The sequence below is a fragment of the Melopsittacus undulatus genome, chromosome 9, assembly GCF_012275295.1.
Source record: "Melopsittacus undulatus isolate bMelUnd1 chromosome 9, bMelUnd1.mat.Z, whole genome shotgun sequence".
Taxonomy (NCBI): Eukaryota; Metazoa; Chordata; class Aves; order Psittaciformes; family Psittaculidae; genus Melopsittacus; species Melopsittacus undulatus.
Window position 1 is genome coordinate 40,103,686 of NC_047535.1, and position 21,559 is coordinate 40,125,244.

A 21,559-nucleotide genomic window follows, 5' to 3' on the forward strand; every position below is an offset into this window, starting at 1 on the left:
GCTTTTGCTTCCTCCTTACTTGTGCCTTTCAATGCAAAACGATTGATCTTATAGCTTCTACTTTTATTACAGTGTGTTCCCAACCTGCTAAAGAGTGGGCTGTTCAGCTGGTTACTTGTTACTGCCCTCGGTTTGTCCTGCCCTAGGAGCAGACTTTGAGTATTCAATGTATTTCATGAAACAAAACCATCTATAAAGCAAGAGAGTAAATCTGGGGACTCCTTCCTGTTCACCTGAACTTGCTCTTTGGGGTTAGAAGGGACTGGCTTCAAATCTGCACTGGTTTAAACTGAATCAAAGACACAACCACAGAGGTTAAGTGCCCATGACAAGTGGTTCTGTTTATTTGTCACTGATACTGCTGTCTCTTTCATCAGCAGGTCCTTCATTAACTCAAAACTTTGTGTCCCTTCATAAAACTCTGTTTTTGAGTTGGGATTTCAATATTATATGGGAAAGCTCCTCTCAGGCCAACCCTGAAAGCCCTGTGGAATATAATGGGCTTTGTGATAGACCACGATGGATGTGCATTAATTCTATAGGCAGCTTAGATGATCAAACCCTACCTTTTGGCATGCATCAAGAGTAACTATTGAATTATGCAGAGTTGAGATGCATTTATTTGTATGCTCATGATTGCACCAAGGACTTTCTTCACTCTCCATTGTGAAAGCTGATTTGTTTTTCTTTAGAAGAAAACTGATTCCTTGCTTTAGTGCACATTTTAATATCTATCTGTTGAGAACACAAGCACTAGAAGATGCTGCATTACCCATTTCAGGTTAGGATTAACAATATGCATGGGTATTCTAATCACCTATAGGGAAAACATTGCAGCTTGGCTTTGGAAAGACAGCCAGGAAAGTGCCAGATCCAAATGGTTAACCTCAGGATAAAATTAGAATAGCTTTAAAAATGAAGAATTTCTGGGGTTTGTACAGGAGAAATGATTCTGGAGCTCATTCAGATTTCTGCTCGCTGGTGATTTATGTTTCCTGCTGAGTGATATCTCTTAATGCACTTCATTAAAAAGCAAGAATGTGTTGAGAGCTCTGGCTGTTATTCCATATGTGAATGCACCTCATTATCTCTATAGCTGTCTTCATACTCAAAGTTTAGCAGCTTCACAAAGAAACATGAATGTAAGATGCAGATTCTCTCACTTTCCTTGCCTTCCCTTCCAGTTCTGGTTGGCAATGCACTATTTGTCAGAGATGACTGAAGAGCAAACACTGGTGATGTACAGTGGGCATCCTCTGGGGCTCTTTCCCAGCCATCACTGTGCTCCTCGATTAATCATTACTAATGGCATGGTAGGTATTAGTATCTTGTTTTCTGTTTTTCCTCCTCTTCTGTTGAGTTGAAGTGTTGGAATTCAAATGTTATTTATACTACCTGAGCTTGCACACAGAAGAATCTGGGGTCCAAATTCTGCAGCATTTATTCCAGTAGTTGCTCTCACCTCCTGTACTGATCTGCAGTGGTGGAGGGAGAAATCCTCTCCTTATTAGACAACTCCTGTTTTGACTGAGCCCAAGCTATACATGTTCTTGACCAAAACACTTCAGCTAGGCTCAGTTTGGAAGATTTAAAAGCCTTCAATAGGCAAACAGAGGATTCTTAATCAGGTGCTCAGGTATCTGGACTGCTTTTCTTTAAAGCCAAGCTGGACAAGTGAACATGATGGTTCGTTGCCAGTCTTCTGGGCTATTCAATATCTATCTTGCTGCAGGCTAGTTTTGTGGCTACAGGACTGCTTTCCTTGAATTTGCATGACAGTCACACTGCCAGAAAGACCAGACATCTTGTTTTCTAGTACAAGAATACATAGGATAAACCATCTGAATTACTTCTCCTGTTTCAATGTCTTTCTATGTGCGTAGTCATAGCTAAAGAAATGTAAGCTGTTAGAAATACCTGCTTAAAATCTCTAATTTGCTAATGTGGGTTTTCTTTTGACTGTTTTCTTAGGTTATTCCCAACTATTCCTCCAGAGATGAATACGAGAGGTTATTTGCTTTGGGAGTAACAATGTAAGAAGATACCTCGCTATTAAAATAGATCAAATCCTTAACTAAAATGTAATTCAGGCATCAAGTACTGGCTGCTTGAAATTTCTAATGCAGATGGATTTCAACTGTGCTGCATAAAGTCCTGATGCTGCAAAGCATTGATGCTCTCTTAAGTGAAATTACATAGGAGTTTGCGTTATCTTCAGCCATGTATATAAGGCTGTATTCGAGGTCTGCTGGGGATTAGCTTTAGGTTTATGTGTGAGACTTGGCTGAATTAAAGCCTGAAGCTTTCATCATGCCCTGCTTAGAGCACTGGTTAGTTCCACTTTGCAGTGGTTATTTTGCAGCCTACAGAAGAAGCAAGTTCTGAAATCGTCCTTCACTCTGAGAGAAAGTTAGCTCTTTTATATATATATATATATATGCATATAATTATTATTGCCCCCTTTTTATCACTGATCTAGTCGATGAGCAAAGGATTATTGTTCTGTTGTGTACCATAGGGAGCATAAATTAAAACCACTAGCGAGCTGCATGTGTAAAGATCAGGAAGCTGGAAATAAAGGATGCAAATAGAGTACCCATTGCCACTTTCCTGGGAATTTCATAGCAACGTGGACATTTGCTTCGGGCTAAGAACCTCAAAAGTGGCTCGCTGAATGCAGCTGAAAACCAGTGGCATAAAGATGCCAACAAGGTGAAAAGGAATATCCTTGTCTTCTAGCCACCGTGCTAAATGGCAAGCCAAGTTTACATGGAGTTTTTTGATCCATGATTTTTTGAACTCTATGTACGGAGTTAAATGCTTCTCCCAAAACACATTAATGCTAATCAAAAAACTCAATTAAGTTATAATTTGATAATAGCACTTATTTAACAACAAATCAAAGCAGAGATGAGTTTCTTGTTACAATGGAAAGATATGTAGATGTGTACAGAATTAATTTCAGCCTTGTTACATATAGTGTGACTGTGTTCATTATTATTGCCAGGTATGGTCAGATGACTGCAGGGAGCTACTGCTACATTGGGCCGCAGGGAATAGTCCATGGCACTGTGGTAAGAAGCTGGGGAAAGGTCTATTTGTGAATCCTTTTTGGAGGAGGGTGTCTCCAGCAGTGGCTGGTGATTGGATTGAATTGGATTGCTGTAAAGCAATGTTCTGTCTGCTAAAGAAACTCTTATTGCCTGTTCCTTGAAAAATGAGTGTCCTATTGTGCAGTCTATGGCATGTTATCCAGCATTCAGACCTGAAGGAATCAAGGTCTCGATCTGTGCTCGTATCTGGCTACAGTAAGTGTTGTATGACTTGACCAAATGTGTTAGAGGAAAAACATTTCTTAGCTTATTTTCTTAGCTATTTTCCTTAGCTGTTTTCTGCAGTGGCCCTAAATATGCAGCATGTTGGGAATCACTGGTTATCCTATTTCATTGTGAGGGAAATAAACCTAATCAGGATAGACCATCACTTTAACATGCTTCCTTTCAAAAAGATTTATAGTCCAAATGACCCCTGATTTTCAAGCTGCCATTCCAAAAGGGACAGAAGATCCTTACATTTCAGGGACTGCAGGAAAAATAGCTGCTGGTAATGGCTGTGTTGTGTTGTGTGCAGCTCACAGTGCTCAACGCCGGCCGTCGCTACTTGAAGGCAGAAGACCTGTCTGGAAAGGTGTTTGTTACTTCTGGTCTCGGAGGGATGAGTGGGGCACAAGCAAAGGCTGCAGTCATTGCTGGGTGTGTGGGGATCATTGCAGAGGTGAGAGCGATGCTTCCTTCTGTTTTCTCTACATGTGCTGAATCAGAACCCTCATTCTCCTGATCTGTCATGTTCTTCAAGTAACCCTGACAGCCAAACTCAATGAAATTCGCTCTTTTCATAGATCTGTCTCTCCTCTGCAGAGCATTTTTCACTCTGTATTTGTTCACTTACTGGATCAGACTGCAGGGATGTGGGCTGTAATCTCTTGTGGTTGTTTCACAAATAATGTAGGATGATGCTGTCATTCTCATTGCTTGAGCTACCTTCATTTCATGTGATTTCCACAGGCAGTTCCTATGGGAAGTGCGTTCTCTTATGCCAAACAAGTCTCTGTTAAAGGTGTTAGTTACATAGCAATTAACCTTTAATTCCTCTCGCACCCTCATCAGGTGCAATGGAAAGCAGCTGTTAAAAGTGTTGGTATGATTCACTCCTCAAGGCTGGGACAATGAAGTTCTTGGTGTTGTGATCCTTTGAAGTCAATGGGGTTTTGTAAAACTGAAAATTTTAAGGTTGGCTTCAGTATGAAGATGATGAGGTTTAATTACAAGCACTTATGAGAATCCCAGTTTACAGACAGTGAAGGTAAGTGCTGCTAAAGGAAAGTGATGAAGGGGAGGAAGTTCTGCAAGTACCGTGTTCCCTGAAGCTCACCTAGTATATGCTCTTTGTAGAGTCTTTTGTCCTGGTGTAATGTTTCTCTGTTGCAAGTATATTAATTATGAGTTATTTCCTCATAAAATAAAGGGAATCTAGTCATCTGTAATTCAGACTGCTAATGTCCAAGCAATTGGAATAGTGTATGATAGGATCCACAGATATCTTTAAATATCATTAATATCATTATAATGCAGAGAATGAATATTCAGAATTATGGTAAGTGTACATGCCTGTAAGCTTTGAGTGAAATACATTTTTGTATTAAAAAGTAACATTAGGGTCTAATAACCTTCATTTTTCAGCTATTCTGCTGATCACAGGGCTCTGTTCTCATGTATCGGATGGAGGGATGGACTACAGATACACTGCACCAATCTTTAACAGGCCATGAGGAACCTGGAGAGGGGTTTTGGACAAGAGCCTGTAGGGACAGGACAAGGGGAATGGCTTTAACCTGCCAGAGGGGAGACTGAGATTAGGTTTCATCATTTTGCAATGATGCTGTAAGTGCTGTTAGCATGGGAGCTCGGTGGGTATTTGAGATCTCATCAGGTGCTCCCTGCAGGTTAAATCAATTTATTATTGGACAAGTTATTATTGAATAAATTATCTTTATTCAGACTTCCACTCTGTCATCATGAGCTTTCAAACATTGGAATACAAAGGGGAGATTCCAGTGAATGCTATTCTCAGCAGCCCTTTGTCCTTTTCATCTCTGTGGCTGCAGATGATTTTATTCAGGAGACTGAATATTGCCTGGTTTTTATCTCCTGTGAGATGATCCTTGTCGGAAATGAGCCTCAGGAGCACATCTGGATAGCTACATACATGTACATATTATTTATTTAAGGAACTATTTATGCAAATGGCATTGCTGGATTGTGCAAGAGATGTCATTTTGTCAGCCAGGGCTTCTGAAGCTCAGGCAGAAGGGATTAATGGGGCAAGTCTCTTACCTCTCCTGTTTGACATGAAGCAGATTGTCATTTATGAAGTAATTGTGTGGAGGGCCAGCCATCTCCTCTGAGCTGCGCTGCGCTCTTTAGTGTCACACTGGAGGTGACATCAGCTCATCATCTTTATGCAGTCTTTAAACCTGCTGAGGTTTAAAGACTGATCAAAAATGAGTAGGGTTTGCAAGTGTGGTTTAATGCAAGCGAGTTTTCTTGAGCCTGTGAAAGGCTTAGGCTGTCAGGGCTGGAGTAAAACATGTAGGATGTGCTAACAGATTTAAATAGATCTGCTCTGTTGTACTGCAATTTAAATGAACCTCATTCCTGTAATTCATACAGACCATTTAATATCTTTCCTCTTGCGCTGATTTAAATAAGTCCCAAAGGAGCTGTCCCCCCCGGCACCTGACTTCAGTGAGTAATTCCATTGGCAGTGACACTGATATTATCATAATCTGGGCTTTTGGAAGGAGTCTTTATTGCCAATGTGAGAAATGCTGGAAGGTTTCTCATGCTAAGAATAATTAGGAGAGAAAAGGTTTCCTGGTGTTCAGGCGCCTCCTGAATACAGAACTTAATTAATTTACATCTAAATACTTTGTTAATGGGAAATAATAGAATGAAAATGATGGGGGTGGATTATAGAGAAGTAAAAATGCTTTAATGAAACACTAGAAGATACTTGGGTTACGTGTCCTATGCACACAGATTCCTGGGGTGTTTAAATCTCTTGCTACTATGGGAAATTGGCTTCAATTCATTTTTCTACTTGGTTTATGCCACTGAGAGCTCATGATAAATGTATTAATGATGTGCAAGCTTGTACACAGAACCATTAATACGGAATCTGTGCCAAAGCCTCCCCAGCTTGTCTATCCATTTATATTTTTATCCAGCTGTCTCTTATGCATATACACACTGACACACAGAAGCTGAGCTCAGAAGAGAGCACAGATTTGGGATTGAGCTGGTTTGGAGCTTCCAAGTTCAAAGAAGAGGGAATTAAAGATGTAGTTTTGTTTTGATCCATTCCATGTTTTCAGAGGCATTAGCCAGCTGGGCCAAGACAACACTTTCCTCTTTCCCATATTTGGTGGAGATTTTCAACCAGCAGTCAAAGAACAAAAGTGAGGGTCGATTTGATTCAGCAGAGCATCGCTTCATGCCGAGCAGTCAGGCAGAAACGGCTGTCTCTGAGCTGATCAAAGGAAATATTTCCTCGTTTCAATAGGAATTTTACTTTCATAGAAAATAGCCAGATTTGAAAAATAAATTGGAAACATTTTGGCTTTTGGTTTATTTGTTGTTGATTGTTTGGTTTTTTTCCCCCCCCAGTATAATGATAAAAAGACAGAATAAGAATAATTAAAATTGGTGGGAAAATGTTACCTCTTATACAATTTTAATGATAATTTTCGGTTTGTGGAATACTTTAGGAAGTGATGCATTGAAATTTGTTGGGTTTTTTTTCTGCTTCAAGCCTGGATTAAAACATAAAGGGTAAAAAGGAAAACCCTGAGGTTTGTGTCTGAACAATGACTCCATATTCTTAAGGCCAAGGCAGGACAATTCCCTTTACCCATTTGCTGCTCTTTCTTGCAGACTAGTTGAAAAACTAAAGGTCAAAGTGTCTGGATGGGGCAAGCAGGAGCTTTAGATCTCTGCTGTTTCCCTTAGGTTGATGAAGCAGCGCTTTTGAAGCGTCACAAGCAGGGATGGCTGATGGAGATCTCTAACAACCTGGACCACTGCATTGCTCGCCTTAGGTATGACTTGTACCATAAGTCAGTGAGTTCATCTCTGCTTCCTAATCCTCACTTGACATCCTTCTGCCTTATGCTATTTTAGTGTGTATATAAAGGGGATGAGGGACACCTCTTGTTATTCCAGGTCTGCTTGTGAATGTGAATCTGTCCTTCCAGATAGCAGCAATCATTATTAGTGACTACTGATGCTTACTGCAAGCTACTACCAGGCTTCATATAACTTACGCATTAAATGTGTCTTCATTTGGTTTTATGTCACTTATATATGTTAAATGTGTCTTTGTTCAGCTTCATATCACTTATATATGTTAAATAACATCAGTTTCATGAATATGCATAGAGCAATTACAAATCATGAAGCATCACTTAAGCTTTCTGAAATCAGTGATTAACAATTACATAAAGGTAGAAAGATCTCTTGCTTAGATGGGTGCTGGAAACTACATACAGACTTCTTTGCTGGGTTTGACTGTAATTTGTACACTGCAAGATGGAATTCTATGAAGTCATTTTCCTCAACCGATCTTTTAAATCTATTCTAGAGATGCAAGAAAGAATAAAATTGCCCTTAGTTTGGGTTACCATGGGAATGTGGTAGATCTATGGTAAGTAGTATATATAGATAATGGATATATTAATGCTTTGATTAGTTAGCCAACCTGGCATTAATTCCCAAATTTGCAAGAGGCATTAAGCTTGGTGCTGAGTTCATTACTATAGATGCTCATTAAGAACTATATTGTCAAAAGAGGGGTCTTCACCCTTGTGTTCCAATCCATAGTTGCTTCCCATGTTCCTTTCCTTATGGAACAATGAATTTCTTAAGGGAAGAAATCCCTAAGATGCTTCCTTGGATGAAGAAAGAATTTATCCCTTTCCTTCTAACATTTTACTAGTTAGATAGCAAGAAAATTGCTTTAACTTCAGTGAAGAATAGAAATGTTGAGGTATTGAGTGAATAATCAGATGATGGGTGGCAATTCTTGGCCAATGGTAAATCTTGCTCTCATACGATATACCACGGGTTGAGACGAGTTTGTCATACTGGTATCTGGCTCATCTGTCTGTATTCTTGAGCAAGTGAGTGTGCACCATCATTTCCCACCCCCTGACTGCTAAAACAAAGACTTAACCTGCCAAGGGCATACCTTTGTAAACAACCTCTTGAGATGGAAGGAGTTCACCTGAATCAGGAGCTAGAATGTGAAATGACAGATCCTGTTTGAGCACTCTCTTCCCCAGGGAGAGGCTGGTACATGAGCTGGACACAACAGGAGAGCTGCTGGTTGATCTGGGATCCGACCAGACTTCATGTCATAACCCATTCAATGGGGGGTACTATCCGGTACAGCTTAGCTTTGAGGAAGCAAAGCAGCTCCTGTCCACCAACCCAGGGAAGTTCCGGACCCTGGTAAAAGAGAGGTAAATCCTTTGATGATTCCTGGTTTTAACCTTTACGTTTGGCTGCTCTGCAAGTGTGCACATCTTGGTCTTAAGAAGTTTCTGTTCTTTGATATTTCAATAGAAGTCTGGGGTAGAGCTACAGTACTGATGCATCCCAACTGTGTTCATACACAGCTATCACTTGGAGTGTGGCAGGCATCCCTTACCATTTTAGAAGTAGTTTTAATATATAAGAGCTACCCCAGACTTAGAAGTTTGCAGGTGAAATTGATATTCTGATATTTTATCAATCTCAAGAATAAATGTCTCCTTCTTTATTTCAGTCTGAAGAGACAAGTGGCTGCTATTAACAGACTAGCAGATAAGGGCATGTTTTTTTGGGATTATGGCAATGCTTTTCTCTTGGAAGCTCAAAGAGCTGGTGAGTAGATCCTGGAGTTGGCAAGTGGAAATAAGGACAATCCTGCATGCATCTTCCCAGCTGTAGTAGGATAGGGTTGGCCACTGCGTTATGCAAACTCTTTAGAATCATAGAATAGTTCAGGTTGGAAAGGACCTTAAGATCATCCAGTTCCAACCCCCTGCCATGGGCAGGGACACCTCACACTAAACCATGGCACCCAAGGCTCTGTCCAACCTGGCCTTGAACACTGCTGAGGATGGAGCATTCACGACCTCCCTGGGCAACCCATTCTAGTGCCTCACCACCCTAACAGTAAAGAATTTGTTCCTTAGATCCCATCTAAACTTCCCCTGTTTCAGTTTGAACCCATTACCCCTTGTCATGTTACTACAGTCCCTAATAAAGAGTCCCTCCCCAGCATCCCTGTAGCCCCCCTTCAGATACTGGAAGGCTGCTATGAGGTCTCCACGCAGCCTTCCCTTCTCCAGGCTGAACAGCCCCAATTTTCTCAGCCTATCTTCATACAGGAGGTGCTCCAGCCCCTGATCATCCTCGTGGCCTCCTCTGGACTTGTTCCAACAGTTCCATGTCCTTTTGATGTTGAGGACACCAGAACTGCACACAATGCTCCAAGTGAGGCCTCCTGAGAGCAGAGTAGTATCTCTTTAGCATCTCTTTCTCTCATTCTGAGACCTTTGACCACCTTTGTGGATGAGATAAAGCCTTCCGAGGAACCCAGGTGCAGTCTACTTTTACATCTTATAATTTTTCTTCCCCAAATCACTGACTATTAAATCCTTTTATAGGTGCTGATCTTGTGAAAAGAGGAGCCAATAAAACAGAATTCCGCTACCCTTCCTACGTCCAGCACATCATGGGGTATGTTGGGGAGAACTTGGAATGAAGCACTCAAGTCCCTTGTGACCCCCCCTTGTTTAGGGGAGAGAATTAGAGATACCACTTACTGCAGGTCTTGCAATGTGTTATAAATGATGAAAAGGAGTCAGTAGGAGGAAAATTCGTCACACAGGTGTTATGTCAGGGTTAGTCCTATTTTTCTCCACTTGGGAGTATGCCCAGTGTGGTTTAGGAAGCTGTCCTCTTGGCTGAAAGCATCATGCTTGCATCATACTTACATCATGCTCATGTTTTCTATTTTACACTTTAGCCTCTGACTCATGCTTAACTTGCCTGTACCTTGTGAATCAGAGCTTGAACACAGAGTAAAGCACCAACCAGATCTCTCCTGGTACTCAACTGAAGCCTGTCTTACTATTGTGTGTAAATAATGTGGACAGCAAATGGGTCTGGACTTGGGCACTTGTTCAGAACGTGCACTTGTCTGCGAGTGAAGATGCACTCAGCCTGGGTTTAGCACATAAAGACCAGGCAACAGGGAGAGTCTATCTGATGAAACAGGAGGAAACTTGCACTTCATCTGATGATGCACTTGTTTGACTGAACTGCCCAATATTCCTATCGAAAACCTGGGGTATTTGATACCCCAGTCGATGGCTGTGTGGAACAGCACTGCTTAATTTCTCAATTAATGGTCCTTGATGCTTCTATTTAGATTAGTTCATTGAAAATGTTTCAAATTCTTCCGTCTCTAGCTAATGAAAGAAAAGCACCGCTAGCAGCCAGCATAAATAAGGAAAGAATTTCAGCTATCTCTTAATGAAGCGTGTTCTCTTCCCAGGGACATTTTTTCCCTGGGATTTGGGCCATTCCGCTGGGTTTGTACCTCAGGTGACCCACAGGATCTTGCTACCACTGACTCCATTGCCATGTCTGTGCTGGAGGAGTCTATACGTCAGGGAGGTAAGATTCCATCCCATGCCCCAACACTGGGCCTCTTCTGGGGGGAAGAGGAAACAGAGTTGTGAAATGTGTGTGAGCTTTTGGCTAAAACCATAAAGAGGAGTCTCTTGCCTGTTCCACATGGGCAGCAAATCTTGCTGTTCTCTAAACTCCTGTAAGGGGTGTAACCAGTAGGTATAAACCACCAAGTAGAGAGGCTATTGATCCCAAAGGTATAGTTGCAGTTTAGGCTAAGAGCCTGTCTTCTCATTTCTTAAGGGTCTTCCTGCACTTTGTCACCTTGAAACTTCAAGGCAAACAGCATCTTTCATCAATAGGTCTCCAAGGGGTTTTTCTGTAGCAGTCAACTTGTTTTGCCCTGTCTCATAGGTGAATGAGGTGTGGGAATCTAGGGAGGGATTTAAGATGCTGGTGAGCAGAGGAGTGGCAGGAAACCAGGTTTCCCGGGTGTGGTGCTCCATCCAGTGTCACTTATCTGTGATTACAATTTCTTTTGTCAGTTGCTAATAACCTGACAGCTGTTTTTACTCACTGGTGGAACCAGTCTGGAGTATCTGCATGGCTCTGTGTGTTGCTGTAGTATCTAGGGATAACATTTTCTCACTCTTCCGTATCCCTGAGAGTGGGCTGTTACTGCTATCCCCTGCTTTTGAATGGGAACTGAGACAAAGCTCATTTTGTGTCAGCAAACATGAATCCTGCTGTGTCGGGATGTGTCCTTGTAGCCAGCATTCTCATCTGGCTTCTTCCTGGACATGCTCTCTAGAAGTAATAGCCAGAAAGATCTGTTCTCGAAGTCCGTGTGCTCTGAAGTATAAAACATGATATATCTCTCTGACATAGCTTATAAAAGTGAAAAAGGAGCTCATTATTTGTTTCTCTAGAGGAACTCCTGTAAACTCTCATTAAAGAGCTATAATAACCCAAGTGAATCTACCCATTACCTTCTAGAAGCTGCTTCCTTAAAGCTTATGAATGGCAGCACAATCCCACTAAAACAGCACTAGCAGATGTTTCATCTTTCACTTCTTCCAAAGCTATGAGCTGACATGTTAATTCTCCCTGCAGAGTTTAGCAGCTATCACTGGGAGCCAAGCCCTAAAGCACTGACAGGGCTTTTTAGGGTCATTAAAACTCTCTGGATGGAGGCCTGCCTCTGCAGGAATGAGCATATTTCACATCTCCCTTTTAACAGTGTGTTTAGCTCGGATTAAATATGAGCATCTTGCCTTTCGTCTTCCATGTCTCTAATTTTACTACCTACCTACTGACATAGTGCCTAGTGGAAAGACAGTCTGAACACCCTTTTCAGTTACCAGGGACAACTTCAAGATGGGATGGCACAGATATAAATGAGAAGATGGAGGATATAAAATCATTATATATAGTTCTCTTAGAAAACATATCATAGAATCCCAGACTGGCTTGGGTTGGAAGGGACCTTAAAGCTTATCCTGTTCCAGCCCCCTGCCATGGGCAGGGACACCATCTACTAGACCAGGTTCCTCCAAGCCCCATCCAACCTGCCCTATATATATCTAAACAAGATATAGGGTGGATTTGCATGTAAAGTAGCTACTCCATAGTAGGTCTTTCTGTGCAATTTGTGCTCCATAATGAGAGGCAACATACCTCAGTTTGTAGCATAAGAGACCTTGGGTTTATCTTGGGATAAAAGCATTCACGTGGGTCACTTAGTACAGAGCAACTGCTGTGCTATAAATCTCTATCCCAGCATTGGTGTAACTTATCCTCAAGCATGTATTGCCAGCTGCTGGCTAACTCAAAGGAGTTATTTACTCCCTGATGCCTGTAGTACCCAATGTTATGGAGTTTGCTAAAGCTTCTAATTTAGCAAAGGCTCAGAAAGGGATTGCCATTTAGTAGGCAGTAGGCCAGGTGAAAAGGAATGAACAGTACATGTAACCCACATTCCAAGGTTTAGTTTGCTAAAGATCTGAATGGGGTTTATTGTTCCAGCTGTCTCCCGGGTGACATCTCGTACCTACCTCTAAATGTATGGTACCCGTTACTGCATCAGCTGCACAGAAGATTCTGTATAGCACTTCCTATATGCGTGCTTGTATATGAGAATAGAATGTGACTTCCTAGTGATGTCAGATGAGCTAAATTAAACTTGCAGCATATTGCATTCGTTTTCAAAGCCTCTTTTCTTGCTTTCCCTGGCAAGTGAGCACATCTGTGAAGCAGCAGTACCATGACAACATCCGCTGGATTCGGGAAGCTGGCAGGCACAGTTTGGTAAGTGCACAACTTCCTTCACTGCATGTGTCTGGATCCAGAATGGTGGAGTAAAAAGCAGGCATGGGCATGAATGAAATCACTGCCTGTAACTCCCAGAGCTGATAACTGAAGCCTCTTTCCAAAGTAGGGGTTTTAGGGTGAGCTGAAGCAGGTCTTTCCCTTCACTTCCTCATCTGGAATGTTCCAATAACTCAGCAATATCTAGTCTTATATCTGGAGTAAAACACATCAGTGATTCCCTCTGCATCTCATTTGTAACTAGCTTTCCTTCAGAGAGCTGTTCACAGTGTCCCTCTTGGCATTGCTTTGCCTCATCTTCTTCATGCCTGTAATTCTTGGTACCCTTTACAGAACAGGTGATGAGGCCAAAGACCTGCCATGCTTTTGTATAGTGGGAAGCAGGATGCCAGTGAAGCATCCTTTGTTTTTCTTTTAGGACAGCTTCTCACTGTGAAGCTAACAGATAACACTATAGGGCTCGTGTGCTCTCCTTATCTGGAAGCCAGATTGGTCCATGGGGTAAAAGCTGGAGAGAGGAGCATAGCTGTGCAGGGCAGATGTTCTTTGCCATTCTTTGTCTCCAGACTTCCCTTCAGCCCACCACTGCCAATTCACCTCTGCTTCTCAGCTGTTGATAAGGGATGTGCTGATAGAGGGATTATAGCTGAGCAATCAGGTCGATTTAAAAGGTGGGATTGATTGGACAGTAGCAGCTGAATACAGAAATACATCTTGTTGTGTGAGTGGAGATAAAACTCAGTGCAAAGAGGGATTTTAGTTTCTTTTTTATGGAAGCTGGATGTTGACAAAGAAATAATCTGCACTTTCTCCTACAGGAGGGAAGGGGTCACTCCTGTGACTCTATTCATCTGGGGCCTGAAGATAAGCCACTTGCACAGAGAATACGATCACTTCGTCCTTTTTGTTTTCCAGGTTGTTGGCTCTCAAGCTAGAATCTTGTATTCTGATCAGAGGGGTCGTGTGTCTATAGCTGTGGCTATTAATCGAGCAATTTCTGAAGGGAGGATTAAGGTTTGTCATTTTCTTTGTGATTTGGTAAATGTTTGATATCTGAGATTGAGCTGGCAGGTGGAAAAGAAGAAACCAGTGAGAGCAGAAGTGCCTCCTGGTTACATGGGATCACATATCCTGAAGGCACCACTCCATAGTTATTCTCATTCTGTACAATAGCATCAGACTAAAGCATTGTCACTTGTTCATCTCCATCTCTTTTATAGCCGAATTACCCTTTTTAAAGGGATGAACTCAAATAGGACTTAGACCTTTCCTAGCTGGAATGCATTCTGCTTTTCGTTACTCAGAGAATGTTTGTTCAAGTATTCCAAGTGCTTTTGACCTTCTCAGGACTCAAAATGAACGTCACTGCAAGCTAGGCTCAAAAAATAAACCTGACCAGACTGAGCACTCCCTTGGAGCTTTGACTGACCAGGTCAGGCTCCCAGGCCCTTTGGATTTAGTTGTATCCATTCTTCCTCTTGCAAGCTGGGTGCTCGTGTCTGTTTTCAATGATGTCCTAATTCACTGCCAGCATAAACCAGCTAATACCAGACCACACCGTGCCAAGAGTGAGTTATTCCTGTATAAACCCTGTGCATGGCAAATGATGACCTGGAAGCTGACCTAGATTCACACTCAGTAAGATTCCAGATCAAGAACGGACTTGTTTGAGCTGTATGAAATCACTGATTTTCATTCTTCTTTAGTCTTGAAATTTCCCAAAAGCATAAATAAATATAAAACTTTTGTATGCTGATTAAAAAAAAACCCTAAGAACTAGTTTTTGATGAAGATTTTTGCATACTGAAATGCCTTTGATATTTTGGCCAAGACGAAATAACCTTATGGCTGCCCTTCTTCTCCCATCCCTCCTTTTGAGGATGCCACATCAGGCTCTTAGTTATGAAATGAACGTGGCTTTTATGAGCAGCATGTGAACATTCGTTTTATAATAACAGGCAGAGAGGTGCTTCAGGGTCTTAGGAGAGGGGGCAAAGCTGAGGTTTGGAATGACTGAAGGCAGAAGTAAATTCAGCAAATGATCATCCCTTGGTAGCATTTGCAGTCCATGAAGGATTCCATTCTCTTGTCCTTGGTTTTTTGCAGGCTCCAGTGGTCCTCAGCCGAGATCACCACGATGTCAGTGGGACTGACAGTCCTTACAGAGAAACCTCAAACATCTATGATGGATCAGCCCTCTGTGCAGGTCAGCAGAGCAGCTGAGGCTTGTCGGGGCAAACAAGGAAATTGCTTTACAAGAGAAACTGGGATTTCAGGCAACACTTTTAAAATGCTTTTATTTAACCCTTTAATTCTGATTAATCAGATTTCCTAAGAAGGCTTGTGGGATTTAATAGCAGTAGGGATGTATGTGGAGCTACTTAAAGAGGAAAGGTCCAGAAGAGTGTTGAACATTCATCAGATTTACCTGGATGTCAATGGAGAGCAGTCTGCCTGAGCATTCTATCTTCTGTTTGATTTTCACTTTGCACCTCACTGTTTCAAAGAGGGGATCTGAGCAGAATTACACCTCTGTTTCCTTGGGATCCACAAGATCAGAAATCAGCTCTACAATAGCATTATGCTTAAAGCAAAAAGATTCACAGATGTGTTCATTTCATTGCCTGAGGATTTGGAAAACAGGACGGAGTTTCTGAAAGGAACTTTCCTTATCATAAGGGAACATACATTGATAGTGACAGCATAAGAAAGGAAACCAGGCATTCTGAATTCAACTCCAAGCCTTGCTGCTCACTTACAGCGTGACTGTGAGCAAATCACGTAGGTTTGCTATACAAAAGGAGCCTTTATTTCTGCACTCCTGCCCTGAGCTAACCAGGCCCTGCTTTTAAATTGATTAAATGATGCTTTAGAGAAATTAACCCAAGAAATATCTTGATTGAAAAAAACAAGTGAAGTACTAAGCAATTTTTAACCTAAATCTCCCTCAATTTTCCATCCATAAAGTGGAAATGATGATAATGGCTTTAGCCCAGTAGTGTTCCTGCATGTAATGAACTAACAATCACAAAGTGGTGCCAGACAGGAGGCTACAAGCTGCTGTTGAAGGAGAAATGATGATAGAGGTAGCTGAGTATATTGAATGACTTCCATTATGGCAATTCATAATAGAACCAAATTATGGCTCAATTTGAAGAAGAAAAGTTCCCTGCTATCATAACTGGATTTCCTGATGAAATGAGGCTTTTAGCTGTGTCTGTCAGTCCCACTTCAAACCTTCTTGAGCACGTTGGCTAATTCTAATAGGTCAGATAGATGCCTTGAATAATGCTGTGAGAAAATGGTGCAGCTGCACAGAGAACAGTGATCCAAAGGAAGGTCTCCACCTTAGGGCAATAGAAATGAGGCTTGCTTAAAGCCCATTGCTCATCATGTGCTTGCATTTTGTGATTTACATGAGCCATTTGCCTTCTCCAAGGGCTTGCCTAAAGCCTGTAGACTCCTGATTTCACTGGTCTTTAAAACCAGGCCTATTTTACCAGGTGAACCTTTGGAGGTAATAACATCAAATCATTTAGGTTAAGGGAGAAAGCCCTTAAGATCATCAAGTCCAACCATCTTACGTGGTCATCTCTCCCTTCTTTCCTGTTTTAACACTGTATTTGAGCTGATTCAGGTGAAATTGGCTCCTCTGTAGCACACAGGAGTTTTCCAGGGCGCTTGCCTGTCTCATTGTGTTTTACAGTAAGTTCCTCAGCCTGATCCTTGGCAAACATGGGTCATTGCTGCTCTGCAAAGTGTATTTCAGCACAGGCTTTTGCAGTGAGTGACCTTTGTCAAAGCCCAGGAGCAGCACATTGCTGCATCGTTAGTTCACTTGCCATCTCCTTGTCGAAGCTGCGCTCTTCCTACACTAGTGACTGAAGAAGAAATCTGTACATTCTAGTATATGGGGATTTTGATTTCTTCCACTCCCTCTTGACAGCACTGTAATCATGATAATTGGGTTATTAAAGTGACACAAAGCCAGATAAAAGATGCCATAATGGGGCTTTTGACAGGGTTTAACATAGATTAATGCTCAAGTAAACTCATTTTTCCATCAGAGACATAACTGTGGCTCTGTGAATGTGGCTGGTGCAGATATTGCTGTTTTTTGCTTATTTTTTGCTGTTAAAAGCACTGCAAATTCTCTATTAATCCCATCCTGAATTAAATCTGGACAAATGTTTTCAGTTTTACCCTGTTATCCTCTGTGTTATATCTTTTTCCACCCCTCTGAGTTTATGCTTTGGCACAAATTGTAGTCCATATACAAAATCCTAGTGAATTTCAGTGGACATCATACATTTGTCATTAGCCAAATGACATTTGTCTGCTAAATTCTTTTCCTTCATTTCATTAAACAAATGACTCCTGTGTTATTGTAGCAGCTCATGTTCAGATGAAAATTCCCTCAGGTCCAGAGAATTGAGGCCAGTACATCTTTCCCAGCTTTGTCCCCAAAATGCAGTTCCTTAGCTTTAAACTGGCTTTCTACATAGGGCTGAATTAACTCTGCAGTATGGTCTGGAAATACATCAGGCTTCTGAGAGCTGCATGGGGTTTGGAATCACCTGCTCTAGTGGAAGGTGCTCCTGTCTGTGGCAGGGGGTTGGAACCGGATGAGCTTTCAGGTCCTAAACCATTCTATGATAATCAAGGTGTCAGTGGAAGGAGTGAGCAGCACAACAACCACCTGAATGCAGCACATCAGATCTGTAACACCTTTCCTCTCCTCTCCTAGATATGGCAGTACAGAACTTTGTAGGAGATGCATTCAGAGGAGCAACCTGGGTCGCGTTGCACAATGGTGGTGGAGTTGGCTGGTAAGAACTTATCTATGTTTCTAAAGCTGGACTCTGAATCCTGTTACCACTGGTATGGGGAGGAGAAGCAGGAGGGGAATTGCAGAGAAAATGTATTACTGGAGTGATTGTGATCATGGGAAGGATGGGTTTGGAAACAAGGGCTGTGAAAGGATGTGTCATAAGGCAGTGTGGTGTTGTATCAGGCTTTTTAAATCAATGCCCATATGTCTCCAAAAAGTGTTTTGGACATTGGCCACAGCTCAGTTTGAAGAACTTCATTTGTCCAACAAGGCCAGTCTGCCATGGTCTTTCTCAACAGATACTGCTTGCAAAGTTGTCTTCACACATGCACAGCCAGAGTGCTGGTGGATGGATTGTGGTTAGGTTTTCTCTTCAGCTCTATTTAAATCTGTGACCTTAAGACCCTGATATAAATGCTCATGTGCTAAAGTGTAATGAGGGGTTATTGATACAAACCAGCTCAGGTGCCAGCAAACCCCCAGGTCTTTCTCCTTTCTTATGCCTGGTAGGATAAAAGACAAGACTGGATTAAACACCTCCTTCACATTAGATGCAGAACTGAGAAATGCCTAGGCTGAGAAGCAGAATGAAGGAAATAGTATTATATTATTATAGTATTATATTATTATATGGAGAGGGAAACTCATCTCCTTCATATGCCACTAAAAGGCAGAGACTTTAGGTCTGGTTTGTTCTCTTCTGCATAGTTCAGCAAAGCCTTTCCCATTTAGAATCACAGAATGGTTAGGGTTGGAAACTGAAGTCTTCATTTGGTGGTGTCATCAGTCAAACGGGGCAGAATCCTCTGTTAAATACTCTAGTGAAACCTCTCACTTCCCTGTTCCATCCAGCTCTGGAATATGCCAGCAGCAAACCAAAGAACTTGTAGCAGATGTTATCCAAGGAGACATTTGTTGATACTTAATGATGAGCTGAATCTAGGAAATACCCCTTCAAGTCAGATGAAGAATTCCCTTGGCTGTACTCTGATTCATTTGATTTCAGTGAAGTAGCTGTGGAATAGCAGGTACATGAGAGCAGACTTGAATGAGGAAATAAAAGAAACTGAGAGCTTAGATGCATGGATTTGCCTTTACGGATTGCTAACACTCGGAGTGCTAACACTCACCATGCCCAGGATTTTCTTCATAACTTCCATAACTCTGAATAGAAAACACATATTGACTGGTTCTGTCTGAATTGCCCTAGCTGGGTTAAACCTTTTAAAGTATCTGCTTATGAAATATAAGCAAAGAAAATAACTTTCTGCTTCATGTTGTGCAAAATATTGGGAATACCTTAATGATAATTATAATTATTAGAATTGCTTATGCCATGAATGTTTTGTGCATTGGTGATGCTTAGTTCAAAGATACAAATGATTGTATTCCCTATCTCTCTGGTCTCTGTAAGGCAAATTCTTCCTGCATGTTTCTAGCCCTCTAAGCAATTCAAAGAGGGACTGGCTGAATGTGAGATTGCCTTTTACATCTGGAAAACAGGCACTGATCATGCTGCCATCTCAGTTCCATTGTTCTAGTTGTTTCTTAAGCAGAGTTACATCATTAGAAGGAAGCTCTTCCCAAGGCAGAGCAGAGCTGCTGTCATTTATGTGATACCATCAGAAAATTAGCATGTGGCTATTCTCTGAAAGATCAAATGGAAAAGCAGGATTTGGTTATCCTTTCTGACTTTTCCTATGGCTGCTTAGCAGCTTGTCACTGTGGAACGGTATCTGCTCACCTTGTCCTCGGGAACAGTCATAGCCCCCTGATTAAATCAGTGTGCTTCAGTGAAGAATGCAGAGCCTGAAAATTGAGTCTGCCTCTGCATGAGCCTCACTAAGCCACCATGCTGAGACTCAGAGGTGGTTCCCATGTCATGTCATTAGATGCTGGGGTCTGGAGAGCTGTGGCACAACAGGGGGCTCTGCTTGGCTGAACTCATCATGGTACCACTCTGGCTAGTTAAAGGCTGCATCCCTTTGCCTTCTACAGAGTAAAGGAGGGATAATGTAAAGGTGGTGAAAGCAGCAAAACAAACCTCCAAGCATAATTAATTACTCTCTTCTGCCATGTTTTCCCTGTGAGAATAGAGATGTTCCTTTTACCTGCTTTGCTTTTTCAGTGTTACAGCCTTATGGGACAAACAGAAAAAGCAGGATTAATATTTATTTAGCTGGAATCTGCATCACATGTGCTGTTTGAGAGACTTAAGATTAACAGTCTTGGCTCTAATTACAGCAAATGAATGCTATTCATTTCTTGCTGCCTGTTTGTTTGCAGGAGGTTTTATGTTAGCGTGGAGCCTCAGTAACCTGTAGTAAGAAGAAGGCAGAAGCAATCTCAGAATCACACTGCACTGCTGCCAGTGTGACATCTTGATTGTGAGAGAGGCCTTGTTTTCTTTGATCACTTTAGAAGGAGACATCTGGAAATTATAGGAGGTAGCTTAGGTCAAAATGCCACATGTTTCTTTAATTACCTGAAAATGTGACCCAGTGGTAATGAAGACCTAGAGCTTGCCTTTAAAAGTGAGAGGTTTTGCTAGAAAATCCATCCTAACAAACATTGGCACTTGATTTATGAGTGTTTTTTAGATAGTAGGACAGATTCTGATGAGTGATTTTGATTTACACTGGAGTAACTCCACAGAAATCAATGGAGAGGCTCTAAATTTATGGAGTGAGATCCGATGCTCACTGTTTATGCTTTAGCTTCAAAGGATGCTCTTTGGGATGCTGTGAGCAGAGGGGATCTTTGCCACCGAAAGAGCATCATCTTCCCGTATGGAATAGCTTTATAAAGCACTGTTCCAGAGGTCTGATTTTTCTTATTGTCTGATATTGCCAACAAGCTGTCTTGAGGTGTGATCACCCTGTGATCCCAATTACATTGCAATGGCATCAGTGATGCTCATAAGTGTACTCCAGCTTGGTACTTTGACAGCAAAGGATTGTGCTATTTTAATCTCTGCACTGAAGCAAGAGAGTATGGTGAAGTAACTGGCCCTGCTCCTCATATAATTACATTTGTAATGCTGTCATCCAGTCTGGTCTCTCTTTTGGAGAAGAGAGCAACAACATGAGCTATTCATAAAGCAGCATTTGCAAGAAATGCTGATGTTTAGATGGTTTTCATCCCAAAATGAGACCTGGAGCAGAACTAATGAAAGATTTCACACACTAAAAAGATCCTGGGAATTACATTGGGGGTTGAAAAGCATTGGCAGCATTTTAAAGAGTCAGAGCTTAAAATAGTTAAACGTCCCAATTGAAAACATGACTTTGTTTCAAACATTCCTGTTAAAGATAAGAAACTGCTTCAGTCAGTGACATTCTGCTGAGAGAACCATCAGCTTCAAGGAAACTGGGCCTTTCAACAGAAATGTGTTTGTAATATCTTTAACAATGGTAAAGTGGGGGGAATTCATGGAATGACACCATGATGGGGAGAACTTAGAGCAATAAGTTCCTTGCTAAGCTACGTGATAGGGTCCTACTTAGCACACAGGTACTGTATGGAACTAGTAAAAAGCGGTTAACATCACATAAGTTACATTACATTGAAAATGAGCAAATATGAGTTCTATATTGAGGGAGCAAATCCCATGCCTGTGATGCTCCAATGTAGCCTCATTTACAGGGAAGCTACTGCTGGG

General features: G+C 41.6%; 1 protein-coding gene across 1 annotated transcript in view; it reads left to right on the forward strand.

Moving 5' to 3' along the window:
• The window catches only part of UROC1 (urocanate hydratase 1), a 35,613-nt gene that overhangs the window by 11,396 nt on the left and 2,658 nt on the right, over positions 1–21,559 (forward strand). The window contains exons 5-18 of the mRNA XM_031042836.2: positions 1,185–1,313; positions 1,972–2,033; positions 3,008–3,074; positions 3,631–3,774; positions 7,068–7,156; positions 7,699–7,761; positions 8,399–8,578; positions 8,884–8,981; positions 9,770–9,842; positions 10,663–10,784; positions 12,976–13,046; positions 13,983–14,081; positions 15,174–15,273; positions 17,815–17,896. Coding sequence (XP_030898696.2) covers positions 1,185–1,313; positions 1,972–2,033; positions 3,008–3,074; positions 3,631–3,774; positions 7,068–7,156; positions 7,699–7,761; positions 8,399–8,578; positions 8,884–8,981; positions 9,770–9,842; positions 10,663–10,784; positions 12,976–13,046; positions 13,983–14,081; positions 15,174–15,273; positions 17,815–17,896 — 1,379 coding nt within the window. The remainder of the gene's footprint in view (positions 1–1,184; positions 1,314–1,971; positions 2,034–3,007; positions 3,075–3,630; positions 3,775–7,067; positions 7,157–7,698; positions 7,762–8,398; positions 8,579–8,883; positions 8,982–9,769; positions 9,843–10,662; positions 10,785–12,975; positions 13,047–13,982; positions 14,082–15,173; positions 15,274–17,814; positions 17,897–21,559) is intronic.